At 45.3% G+C, this 13,309-nt stretch overlaps 1 protein-coding gene across 2 annotated transcripts in view; it reads left to right on the forward strand.

Annotated features, from left to right (window-relative positions):
• Positions 1-13,309, forward strand: part of LOC118254048 (S-adenosyl-L-methionine-dependent tRNA 4-demethylwyosine synthase TYW1-like) — a 110,635-nt gene that overhangs the window by 3,724 nt on the left and 93,602 nt on the right. For both annotated transcript variants that reach the window (XM_035559016.2, XM_035559017.2), the window contains 3 exons: positions 227-421; positions 1,307-1,588; positions 4,875-4,997. In XM_035559016.2, the coding sequence (XP_035414909.1) occupies positions 227-421; positions 1,307-1,588; positions 4,875-4,997 (600 nt within the window). The remainder of the gene's footprint in view (positions 1-226; positions 422-1,306; positions 1,589-4,874; positions 4,998-13,309) is intronic.

A 13,309-nucleotide genomic window follows, 5' to 3' on the forward strand; every position in this document is an offset into this window, starting at 1 on the left:
TGGAGGATGGCTACTTGCTACCATTGGGTTTATTACTTGCAGCATTCTTAACCCACATAGTATTAAAAAAAAAAAAAAACAACCACACAAAACAACTTTTAACTTCTTCAAGCTGTCTTTGTGTTACAGCTCTTCCTCATGCTTCCAACTGTCTGCTACAGCTCTTCCTCATGTAAAGTGCTCTGATAATCAGTGATTTTTTTCCTGTCCCATTCTTACACATTAGACAACCAGCAGGAACATTTGTGTGTTCTTGGTAGCTACATACACAGACGGACAGCCAACTGAGAGTGCCGCATGGTTCTGCAAGTGGTTAGAAGAGACTGCAAATGACTTCCGCTTTGGCAAAACCTACCTGAAGGGCCTGAGATATGCTGTGTTTGGCTTGGGAAACTCAGTTTATGTTGATCATTATAACACGGTGAGCATCCCCATTACTTTTCTGTTCCTCTGAATGGCTAAATTTTCCTAACTGCAACAAAACTGAGTGACACCAGTAGGTTGTTAGGGTCAGGTGGAGTTGTACTATCATTTTGAGAAGACACCGATATATTACCTGGTGTGGAACTTAAGGTGTGAGAATTCAGCTCCTATTACAACATTTGCGTGGACTTGATAGGAACTGGGTTTAGGCCATAGGCAATGCAGCTTTGAAGCAAGTGTGCTGTCCTATGAAATGGGAGAGAGACAAGTCCTGTAAGCATGGCATTAATCTGAGTGGTTTTGGTAGTGACTAATGAGAACACATCTACCAAATCCTTATTAAGTTAATTTCCCAGCTTTGAAAGCTTTCTATCGGTGCATGAAGACACATTACCAGAAGCCTTTTCGCTTGCTGCCTTTCAGTTTAGAGCACTTTTCTCAACTTTTCCTGTATTTTGCTGGATACTGTGGTGGTTTTATTTCTTAATGTAAAATACATCGGTATCTAAGCCTGATAATTAATCTCTGAAGTTGAAGAAAAATGGGGTGACTTGCCACCGGACTGTTAGTTTTATGTAGCTGGGGGCCACCTGAAGTGTCATGCATGTAGACATCTAAACCAACAAGCACCTCACAAAGAAGCTAGTTCTCACACCTCACTTACTACATTGCCATGATAGCAGGGGTATTTACAGCTCGAGGGCGCTCAGCAGTGTTCAGACTGCCTCGTGGCCGTGCTCTGATTCAGCAGGTTAGAGGGAGTCTACAAGTCCGTGTCTTGCTGTCCTGCAGCCTGCGTAGCTAGTTTTATTTCCAGGCTTGGTCCTTGCTTTCTTATTGCCTGTTACTTTTAAATTTCCTTTTAACTTCTATCCCATCCTAGGTTGGAAGAAATATTGACAGATGGCTGTGGATGCTCAGTGCCAGCCGTATCATGACTCGTGCTGAGGGGGACTGCAATGTGGCCCAGAGCAAGCATGGCAGCATTGAGGCTGACTTTGAAGCCTGGAAAACCAAGTTCCTCAGTTGTCTCCAGGCCCTCTGCAGAGGGGAAAGGAAGCCCTGCAGTGGGAAGTGCAAGAAAGGGAAGTGCAAATCCCAGGCGAAGCAGAGCAAGGAGAGCTCAGATCATGAACACGGCGCATCAGAGTACGAGAATGCTGAGGTAGAGCCGAAATCCACAGGTCCTTATTTCTGGTTCAGTGCTTGTTGGAGTGTTGTCTGACTCTTCTCCTTCATCCCACAGCCCAGAGGGGTGCTGTGGGGGGGCTTGATACTTCCTTATGGAGTAGAGGGATGAGTGACAAGTAGAATAAGTAGTCCAAAAAGAAGGACCAAGGATTAGTGGTGGACTTAGACTGAGCAGCCTCTATATGATGAGGGAGCCTTCTTCCTGCGTGGGAGGAGATGCATGCTGTGACAGATGCTCCAAGGGAGCCAGTCTTTGCTTTGTCTCCCAGCCAGATTGAAGCCTTTAGCTCACTGTGAGCAGGTAGCATGCTCCCAACTTGGTGAAGCTCAGGCACTTTGCATCCCAAGGATTTTCCAAAGGCATTGGGGTACTGTTATCTGAGCAAGTCCTGTACCTCCTTGACTTTATCTCCCTGTAATCACTTCTGGCATATGCTCAGCGGTGCCGAGTCTAGTTGGAGGCCTGTGGCTAGTGGTGTCCCCCAGGGGTCAGTACTGGGTCCGGTGCTGTTCAACTTATTCATCAGTGACCTAGATGAAGGGACAGAGTGCATCCTCCACAAGTTTGCAGCCGATACAAAGCTTGTTGGAGTGGCTGACGCACCAGAGGCCTGCGTGGCCATTTGGAGGGACCTGGATAAGCTGGAGAGGTGGGCAGAAATGAACCTTATGAGGCTCATTCTCATGAGGTTCAACCCTGCAAGTGCAGGGTCCTGCACCCAGGGAGGAATAATCCCAAGCACCAGTACAGGCCGGGGGCTGACCTGCTGCAGAGGAGCTCTGCAGGGAGGGACCTGGGGTTTGTGGTGGACAAGTTAACCATGAGCCAGCAGTGTGCCCTTGTGGCAAGTAGGCCAATAGGACCCTAGCCTGCATCAAGAGGAGTGTGGACGGCAGGTCAAGAGAGGTGATCCTCCCCCTCTACTCAGCTCTGGTGAGGCCATATCTGGAGTATCGTGTGCAGTTCTGGGCTCCCCAATACAAGAGGGACGTAGAACATCTACAGCGGGTCCAGCGTAGAGCCATGAAGATGATTGAGGGACTGGAGCATCTGCCCGATGAGGAAAGACTAAGTGAGCTGGGCCTGTTTCTCCTAGAGAAGAGGAGATAGAGACTGATAAGATCCCCTCTGAATAAATATCTGAGGGGACAATGTAAAAAGGATGGGGCCAAACTCTTCTCAGTGGTAGCTAGCGATAGGACAAGGGGTAGTGGGTACAAATTGAACCACAGGAGGTTTCGTTGCCATATGAGGAAGAACTTCTTTACGGTTCAGGTATGGTTCAGTACAGAGCACTGGAACAGGCTGCCCAGAGAGGTTGTGGAGTCTCCTTCTTTGGAGATACTGAAAACCTGCCTGGATGTGATCCTGTGTAATTTGTTCTAGGTGACCCTGCTTGAGCAGAGGGGTTGGACTAGATGATCTCTGGAGGTCCCTCCCAACCTCAACCATTCTGTGATATTTGTTGATTGCGGGTTTTGAATACACAATCCTTTGTTGCTCTGCATGCAAGACCCAGAGCTGCTGTGGTACTTAATCCTTCCTGGATGTCATTTATTATGGGTTGGAAATGATTGCTATGGCCATGTAGAATTTGTTAGGAAAACAGCTCTTCTGTCTGAGGTGGTTTGAGGATGCCGGCTGCTGCAGGAACAAGAGGAATACATCTTCATAGAATCATTAGGGTTGGAAAAGACCTCCAAGATCATCTGGTCCAACCATCACCCTACCACCAGTATCACCCACTAAACCATGTCCCTAAGCACCAAATCCAACCTTTCCTTGAACACCCCCAGGGACGGTGACTCCACCACCTCTCTGAGCAACCTGTCCCAATGTCTGACTGCTCTTTCTGAGAAGAAATGTCTCCTCATTTCCAACCTAAACATCCCCAGGCCCAACTTGAGGCCATTCCCTCTTGTCTTGTCACTAGTTATTTGTGAGAAGAGGCCAACTCCCAGCTCCCCACACCTTCCTTTCAGGCAGTTACAGAGAGTAATAAGGCCTCCCCTGAGCCTCCTCTTCTCCAGACTAAACAACCCCAGTTCCCTCAACCGCTCCTCACAGGACTTGTGTTCCAGGCCCTTCACCAGCTTCGCAGCCCTTCTCTGGACACGCTCCAGGGCCTCGATGTCCTTGTAGTGAGGGGCCCAACGCTGAACACAGCACTCGAGGTGCAGCCTCACCAGTGCAGAGTACAGGGGGACGATCACCTCCCTGGTCCTGCTGGCTGTACCAGTCCTGAAACAAGCCAGGGTGCCTTTGGCCTTCTTGGCCACCTGGGCGCACTGCCTGCTCATGTTCAGGTGAGCATCGACCAACACCCCCAGATCCTTTTCCTCTACACAGCTTTTGAGCCACTCTGTCCCAAACCTGTAGCGCTGCATGGGGTTGTTGTGGCCAAAGTGCAGGACCCGGCACTTAGCCATGTTGAACCTCATCCCATTGGCCTCTGCCCATCCACTGAACCTGTCCAGGTCCCTCTGCAGGGCCTTCCTACCCTCCAGCAGATTGACACTTCCCCCCAGCTTGGTGTTGTCTGCAAACTTACTGGAGGTGCACTCAGTCCCCTCATCCAAATCATCAATATAGATATTAAAGAGGATGGGCCCCAACACCGACCCCTGGGGAACACCACTGGTGACCAGACACCAGCTGGATTTCACTCCAATCACCACTACTCTCTGGGCCTGGCGGTTCAGCCAGTTTTTAACCCAGCACAGAGTGTACCTGTCCAAGCCATGGGCTGCCAGCTTCTCCAGAATGCTGTGGGAGACCGTGTCAGGGGCTTTGCTGAAGTCTAGGTAGTCTATGTCAGCAGCCTTTCCCTCATTCACCAGGCAGGTTGCCTGGCCATAGAAGGAGGTGAGGTTGATCTTGTTGTTACGTTGGTGCAGTTATGCTGTACCTTGGCTATGTACAGAAAGGGAGACAATTTTGCTGTTCCATTAACAGTTTGATGTGGAAAGCAGTTCTCTCCCCTGTTTGTTCAGGCCAGGGGTACTTGGAGGACTTTAGGCTTCCAGACTGTCATAGCATGCAGCAGGAATCAGACCTCTCTGTATGACTTCTTAAGTGATCAGGTGGGCAGATGACACAGGGAAACAGAGCACTGTGGATTTGGGAGAGGCTATCTGGACTGGGTTTTAGATGGTCTGTGTACTACTGAACTGTTAGAAATAACCTTGGGGCTATTTTCAGGTTTTCTGTTTAACACAGCAGATATGCACCTATTTTTTTTCTCTGGTCTCTTACGCAGGCAGAAGAATTGGTTGAAACCAGTAGTGAGGAGGAGGCTGATGCTGAGGAAGTTGGAGGCACGAATTCTGTCATTGATGTTGAAGATCTTGGCAATGTCATGAGCCACATGAAGAAAGCCAAGGTACCGCTACTGCAGCAAGAATAGAACTGCCAGCTCTTTGTCATTAATTCAAATATTGTCTGCTGGGTTCAAACCTGTAGAGTCTAATTAGAGTAAAACATGAACTATTTGAACCTGTCCCAAACCCAGAACATACTTGTAGGTATGTCGGGTTTAGGTATTGGCTAACTGGGTTTGGCTTGTTCATGAAGCGAATGCTGCGTGGTAACACATTGTCTTCAGTTGAGAGAAGTTACTTTCACTGTGAACATCACAGATCTGAAAGTACAACTCTGCCATTGTGATTTATGGTCCAGTATCAAAACACAAATCCTGTTAAATCTGGCTGTGGGTACGTTAGCTGAAATGCAGGCATGCCGTGTGCTTGCACGTCATGGCAGGGAGCGGAGCGGGATGGTAGCAGTGCAGGTGCAGTGGTAACAGACTGCTCTAACAGCTTCTGCATCTTGCTGCTGCCCTAAGGTCAGGAGATACCTGTCCCCATCTCAACAAACCTACTTCTGTCTGTAATTACACCTTTCTTACCTTGCACAGCTCTGTGGTATGGACTTCTTGCAGCTTTCTTGAACCTTAGCAATTTCCTTAGCACTCTGAGCCAAGGGTATGCAGCTGGGCTGTAGCAAGGCAAGCCTTGGGTTAGAGAAAGCTGAATCCTTCAGAGGTAGGGAAGCTCTGAGGGGAATACGGGGATCTCTGATCCTTACCGTTTGGAGTGGGAAGAAGATAATCTGTTGCTTATAGTGAAGTCTGACTCTAGGAGAGTAGCCCTGCTAACGTGGGCGTTAGTCAGACTGTGTGAGAGCTTCCATCCCTGACTTGCCTGCTGTAGTTTCCAAGAGAAGGATGGATGAACTGTTTGTTTTTCATTTGGTGGTGGGGAAAAGATCGATCTCTTTCACAGTAATTGTGCTGTGAGGTGGCCCAGTTTTTCCTCTCCTGTCTGTGCTTGCCACTAGAGGTCACTGACAAGAAAGGAACTGCAGTTTCTGTAGCAGCGTGCCTTGTGAGATGGTTTGAGAGCAGGGAAGGAAGGGGCCGGCCTGTGTGTGGTACCTACAAGGTATTCACAGCACAAGTGCGAATCTGTAGGTCAGGTTCTTGTGCCTCAGACCTAAACGGCCTCTCTGTCTGAGAGGACAGCTTCTGTCTGAGCACAGGTGCTCATCTGGAGCTGCGAACTGCAGTCTTCTGATCTGCTGCCTTTCTCTCGGAGGAGAGGACAAACAGCTGTTCGTCCCTGACAGCTGAGTGCTGCCCTTTTGCTTCTGCAAATAATTAATCCTTAAAGTGCGAGTCACCTCTGTGTGGGACCATGGCAAGGATTGAAAGTTCTTGTGCATAAGCGTCCTGGCTCCTTTTGAATGTGAGCTGTTGCCAGCTGATGAAACAGAGGTCAGCTTTTCTTTGGTGCTGACACCGCTGCACTACTCTAGACTTGTCCTAGGATTTTGGATTTGTTTTGAAACCTTAAAAGGTGTGGTTCTCATTACTGGCCCCTTTATTCCCGTTTTGTGTGGCTGATCTGCCTAGCTACTGCAATTTAGGTTGCTAGCTTCATGTTTCTGTAACCAGAGCAGGTAATGAAGAAAGGGCCTTCAGTGGTGACTTCAATGTTAATCCTCAACCCTCTTGAATAGCAGTGTCGTTTCCAGGGTGACGGCAGGATATTGCTGTGTAAATATCTCATGAACTGATGGCTGTCCATATCATTAGCCGGGAAAAAGAATGACTTTGTCTTGGTGGAGAATCTCCTGGGGAATGTGCGCATTGACTTGCCAACAGGTTTATGCAAACACTTGAATTGTAAAGTGATCCCTTAGGTGCAGTTATTTACTGTAACGAAAATAAATGCTGAAGACTTGATATGAAAGAGCAGGATGATCTGCATTTATGGAAGTAATTCGTCATGATTGGGCTCTCTTGCTCCAAGGCCAGAAGATACAGTTGTTTAAATGCAATGCATCTTAGTTTCTTAAGTCATGTTCTCACTTTAGTGGCTATGAATTTGTGCAATGAGGAATTTTTTTTCAGATAAGTTGTGTCGTCCCCTTCAGTCACTTTTTTTTTTTCTCACAATGCTGGACTGTGTAAGATCAGTCTGACACTTTCGTTTTACACTGATGTAATCTGTTGTTTTGCAGTAATCCTTACAGATACAGGCAAGTGCTTTGGATTTCTCTATCTGAACTACCCATGTACAAGCCAGTGAGTTTAAAGAAAATGTGGGTATTTCAGGGTTATATCACAAACACTTCATATGCAGAGTGTCTTGGGTTTGAAATACGCTTGGCAGTTTCCAGCATGTTTTTTTGGGATTTCAGTGTTGTATATTAACTCCTCCGCTTATGGGAGATAGAGTAGAAGGTTCTGCCTTGTGCCGTGCAGTTAGCTTCTTGAAATGTTTTTTGATTGAGCTTTGATCTTTTGGAGGCCCGTTGCCACTTACGACTAACTGCACATCTGTCTTATCTGCTAGTGATTCTCCCAATTCATTGTTGGTTTGCTTTCTGTGGGATAGCAGAGTGAGGCTGTAGAGACAAGCATATCTAATGAATGTTTACTCAAATATCTGCAGGTGATAGTAATTTAATTTTGCATCCATCTCCTATTACTTGATGAGAATCTAGACTGGATTGTTTTACAGCTTGTTTTGTGTGCGTATGCTTACAGCTGTCTTTTTTGTATGCTTCGGCTTACTTGTGTTTTACAAAGTGTAGCCTAAGGATCTGAGACAAGTACTGCATTTTTGCATTGTTTGGATCAGGCAGATGGATCCAGGAGTACAAGGTGAATGCCTGAACCTATCTTTCTGGTACAGTTGTAGTTATTATACACTATCCCTTGGAAAAGAGAGATTTTTAAGGAGTTAGGAATGAAGGCATGTTGTTCAAGGTGATGTTTACCTTCTACGCTTAATATGAGCCCAAAACTTGAAAGACTGGGGTATCAAGGGGATATCATTCAAATATATAAAATGGTGATTGGTATAAAGGGAAATTCCACACTTTATTGAATCATCTTCTGTCTCATGATGACTGTTCAATAGCTTCTGAAATCCAGCACTCTGACTAATGCAATTTTTTGGACCTTGCTACCACAAGAAATTGATGTGGATGATGCTTAGTAGGATTCTGAGCAGAACTCTGACCTTTATATAAGTGTGGATGGCATCTAAACTTTAATGAAGTGCTCAGGCATGAAAGTCCAGAAGAGTGTAATGCAGCCATGGCCCAAAGAGGGCTGGCAGATCAATCCATCACCGCCAGCTCTCTGGTTGCTTCTCTTGGTGTCTGATGATTCAGGGCTGTGATGCTGGGCTGGGGGATGCATGGATAGCTAGGCTTAGTTCTGGATTTTCTCTGCATCTGTTTATTCTGGCTTGTTGTTTTTTAGGCTGAGAGTCTGGGCCTGTTCTCCAAAGTGCTATTATGCAGCAGCAGAAGGCAATAGCTCTTCTTAATGGGTTTCGTAACTAGTAGACTTTAAGTTGTACACTTGCAGTACACTTACCCATCCTCCAAAGTCATTGACACCCCCTTGAAATATATTTATCAGATAAAATGTGAAATCTAATGGGTATGTTTGTGGCCTGCAAGACTGTAATTAATCACAGGGACACCATTTCTTAAAGTAGATTATCTCCCACAGCTGGGAGATTGTGATAAACTAGAAAGACAGATCAATCTAGACTGGTTCCAAGGGAATGAAATGGCTTTATTAACCTTCATATTTAAAAACTGCAGGCATGAGTAATAATAATATCCTAATTTTTTTGGATGGGTTGGGAAGTAATCAAGTGGGCATATTTTGTTGGCACAGTTTAGAGATTAATGTTCTGTTTTTTCAAACAAAGTTTAATGAGGCCGATAGTCACGTTTGTGATGTAAATACAAAGGAAGGGGGTGTGAGAACAAGATAGGGTTGACTTTATAGGAAAGAAAGCATGCCCAAGAAAGTCTGTTCAAGAAGTTTGTTTTATTGCTGTTTGCCGCAGGAGTGGTTTCTTCATTTTTTTTTTTATTTTTTTTTCCTTCTTCTGCACCCCCCCACCCCTCTTTGGCTCTCCTCTCTAAAAAGTCATCCTCATGTTAGCTGTTCACCACCGGTAGGATAGTGAATCGCATTACCCAGTGGTTCCTAAGAGCCTTTTGTAAGCCATGGCAGACCAGGCTTTTCTGACCCTTGGTGAAGAAGCTTTTAATGGGGTTGACTGGAGTTTTACATGAAGTGGGACAGTAAGTTTTAAGACTTAAGAATTAAATATGAGATTTACAGACAGTGTTGCATGCAACTTTGATACAAGCAGAAGCTTCTAGAGCATGCAAGAGTTGTTAGCTGTATTTTAACTGAATTGAATGAGGCTCGGTACTTAATTTTAACCATTTCTAAATCTGACAAATGATGCATGCCTTTAGAGCTCTCCAAGAAGTTTCTCTAACTTTTAATGGGTGACAGATTTGTAGAGGAAAAAATCACTCTTATCTTCAGCAGCTCAGTCTCTGGGCTAGATTTTGACCTCTGCTACTCTGGCTCAGAATTCAGAGTGATCCTACATCTTGAAACAAGCTTTAAGAAACATCATTTCCCTGTTTAGGGATGACTACCAGCACTGAAATCTGAATTTGTCCAAGGGACACTTCACCCTGCCCTTTTCCTGTGTTCAAATCTTTCTTTATACCTTGGCTGATGTGAAGAATTATAACTTGTAAACAGTGTAAGATTCTGAGGCTTTCAGTTTCCATGTAGAAGCTAGGAGCACCCAAAGAAATAGGTACGAAAAAGGAAAAATACTTTAAAGGTTACTTCTGACTGGACAGTCTGTCTTTGACATGCAGCGTGATGCTGGCTTTCCCTGATAAGCCTTTGTAAAGGGCTTTGAGATCGGAGAGTAAAGAGCCTGATTTCTATGCTGGTTGGTAGATCCCATACCCCTCCCTGCTCTTTAGTTTGTTGTTAGTCAATAGAATCACAGAATGGTTTGGGTTGGAGGGACCTTACAGACCATCCAATTCTCAGCCCCCTGCCAAGGGCAGGGACAGCTCCCACTAGACCGGGTTGCCCAAAGCCCCATCCAGCCTGGCCTTGAGCACTTGCAGGGATGGGGCATCCACAGCTTCTCTGGGCAACCTGTTCCAGGGCCTCACCGCCCTCTGAGTAAAGAATTTCTTCCTAATAACTAATCTAACTCTACCCGCTTTTAGTTTAAAGCCATTACCCCTTGCCCTATCACTACACCCCCTGACAAAGAGTCCCAACCCAGCTTTCCTGCAGCTCCCTTTAGGCACTGAAAGGCCGATGTGAGGTTTCCTGGAGCCTTCCCTTCTCCAGGCTGAAAAACCCCAGCTCTCTCAGCCTGTCTTCATAGGAGAGGTGCTCCAGCCCCTTGATAATTGGGTAGTAATGCAAAGCTGTTAAATATCAAACTTCAGAAGTGTTTTAAGTCCACCTGAGCATTGGATTTCATCTTTATTTGCAGCCTTTTCTTCTCTCCATCTGTTGTTGGAGAAGATCAGGGTGTTCCCTGCAGCAGCCCAGCCCCTGTGCTTACCATTTCTTGCAGAAACTTTGTGCTGTGTTTCTTCAGGTGTTTTTTTCCTGTGGATTTTTTAAGATTCTTGCCAGGCAAATAACACGACTGAACAGAAGTCCACAAATCAATGCATGGAACAGTTATCTGCTGATGGTAATTACTGGGAGAAGTGTGGAGGAAGTGACCTGTTGCTGCTGTATCCAAGGAGTGTCTAGCATAAGGATGGCAGCAGACGCTGTGCTCCAAGCCAAATAAATGTGTTTGGGTAAGGTGTTAAGAGGTACTGTAAAGGCATCCGTGTTCTGCTAGATGAACGCTGCAGATCGGTCGTTCAGCAGTGCAGCTGCCAGTAAGCCTGTCCACATGTAGTCTCCAATCAAACCTTATTTATTGCGACTTCCCAGGGGTCGGAATAGATTGTAAGTGGCTCTTGACTGCAGGAAGTATACAGCCTGCAGCTTGTTCAGTGCCCTGCTCCTTTGTGTGAAGGACAGCACCCCTTACAGACAGCGGGAGCTGTTTTGTCTTTCCTGTTGCAAGGTGAGTCGTGATTTTGTTTTCTTTGACATTTGAGCTGACAAAGCAGGCAAAGTTTGAGGGATGCTCTACAGGGCTCTTCGATGCCTGTTTTCCCAATTGCTAATTGTCTAGTTTGTTTTCTTACAGTCAGTGAAGACTTACTATGGTAGAAACCAGGTAACTTCCTTTTGGGTTTATAGTTATTACAAGAATATTATGTGAATTAAGAATACTTTATTAATCTTGTGTCCTTTATCTGATAATTCTGAGAAGGTGGCTAGTGCAAATCATTGAACAGGCTACAGGACAGAGCTGTTAATTTGGCTGCTTGGAAGACATGGATGTACTTGGGGAAGTGGGAGGAAGAGCAAACAGGGACTTGTTTGCTGCTCTCCGGTTAGCTCTGGCTGCTGCTAATCATGAGCTTGAATGTGGTCTTTGGCTCAATGGTCTTCCTGAGAAATCCAACCCAAGGGGGTAGTCGTGCTTGGGACTCTCATTTCCCTAGGGAAAGTGTCAAGCGCTTTTGCCTTTTAGCACTGTTTCATAACCTGAATTATCATTTTATGGTTAAATGCTTTCCTGCTTGACAGGAATTGTGAAGACGAAATGCAAGCTACATCTCTAAGGTAGTTATGGAAGCCGGCAACTTCTCTTGCTCACACCTGACCTGTGTCAGTGCACTAGTTTGCACTGAATGCCTTCCCTTCTCTGGAAGACACTCAGTGTTTCTAATACAAAAGAGCAGTATGGAGTCCAGCCAACTTCATTGCTTACCATGGTTGTCCTTTCCAGACCAGGTGTTGATAGTAGGAAGCATGCCTCTAGCTGATATTAGCTCAGATTGTTGACTGGAGGCTGCTTCAAACATAGCCAATGATCACAGAATAGAAATTCATAACTCTCTTTTTGAATGCGTGCATGATGTTTTAGCTGCTTGAAAGATTGATGTTGAAGTGAAATGTCCTTTTGTCCTTTTTTTTCCCCCCTGAACTGTATGGAAGAAGAGATGGAATGGAGAAGTCTTCTGTGGAGCCATTTAAAAAAAGTGTGCAAAATATGGCAAGACCCTCAAAAAAAAAAAAGTGTGCTTACATGTTCTGTGTGTGAAAAAGCAAAGTGGACTATAGCAGAAAGTCTTGCTGGCTTTAGGCTGAGCTGAGCACTTCAGGACACTTGTTAAATCTCGTTTCCTAGATTTTAGTTTTGATTATTGTAGCACAGAAGAAAGAAATAATGTGAATTTATGCCCCAGTTTTCAAATATAAGCTAGTCACTTTTGGGTGGAGACAGACAGATTTTTAGTTCTGAATCTTCTGTTTCCTTTGAAAAATCAGTCTTTATGGTGTGTCCAAGGAAGCTTCCCAAATCAAACAAATGTCGACAGAGTCATGAAGTAGCACATGAAATGCAGACATGGTTTAACTACACCTTGTAAAAACCTTCCCTACAGCAAAGCAGTGATATTATAGCTCAGTGAAGCAATCTCAAAAACCCTTTTGTAGCCCTGCATATATACTTTAGAGTTGTGGTCTGGAAATTTTTGTTCTTGAGGATTCTGTCAGATGCTGTACTACAAGGAAATGGACACTGGTGGGATCATTCATCTTTCTGTGCTTCACGGAGGGTGTGCTGTGCCCCTTACAAGCTGATTCAGTTAGGTAGCAGCATAAGCCTTCTGTCATTACTTGTCTGCATGAGTTTGGGTTTTAAAATGAATCCTCAGTGCTTCTGTGTATCCAAAAATCTCAGCGCTGACTCTTCAAACAAAGAAAATGCAGGATTCCCTCAACAGGGCCTGAGCTGCAGCTGTGTTTGGATAGCATCCTTTCTTTGGATGGCACCTAGTACCTGCTGCCTGAGAATGATGCAAGGGGCCTTGGGCCATTGTATAGCATAGCAAGGTAGGTGTGGATGGAAACTTCTTTCCAGATCTTTACTGAAAAGTCATAAAGGTATCTATTGTAGGAGAAAATACCTCCTCAGTTTTTGTTTTTATCTGTCAGAACTTCTCAGGGGCTTTCTCCACTTTAGGGACACGTCTTGAAAATACATAACATGGCTCTTGCTTTTGATCAAGCCGCCTTCTATTTCAGTCCATGGCAGAGGAATGGATTGCCAAGTTCTCTGTCTCTCAGCTGTCAGGCTTTTCTCTCTTGTCTGCTTTTTGCTTCGGTTCAGGTTCTTTGCTTAACTGGGCAGTGATGTATGGAGTGGGTATGTAACCTGTGATTATGTAGACACCAGTAGCTATTTATAATAA

The sequence above is a fragment of the Cygnus atratus genome, chromosome 20 (assembly GCF_013377495.2).
Source record: "Cygnus atratus isolate AKBS03 ecotype Queensland, Australia chromosome 20, CAtr_DNAZoo_HiC_assembly, whole genome shotgun sequence".
Lineage (NCBI taxonomy): Eukaryota > Metazoa > Chordata > Aves > Anseriformes > Anatidae > Cygnus > Cygnus atratus.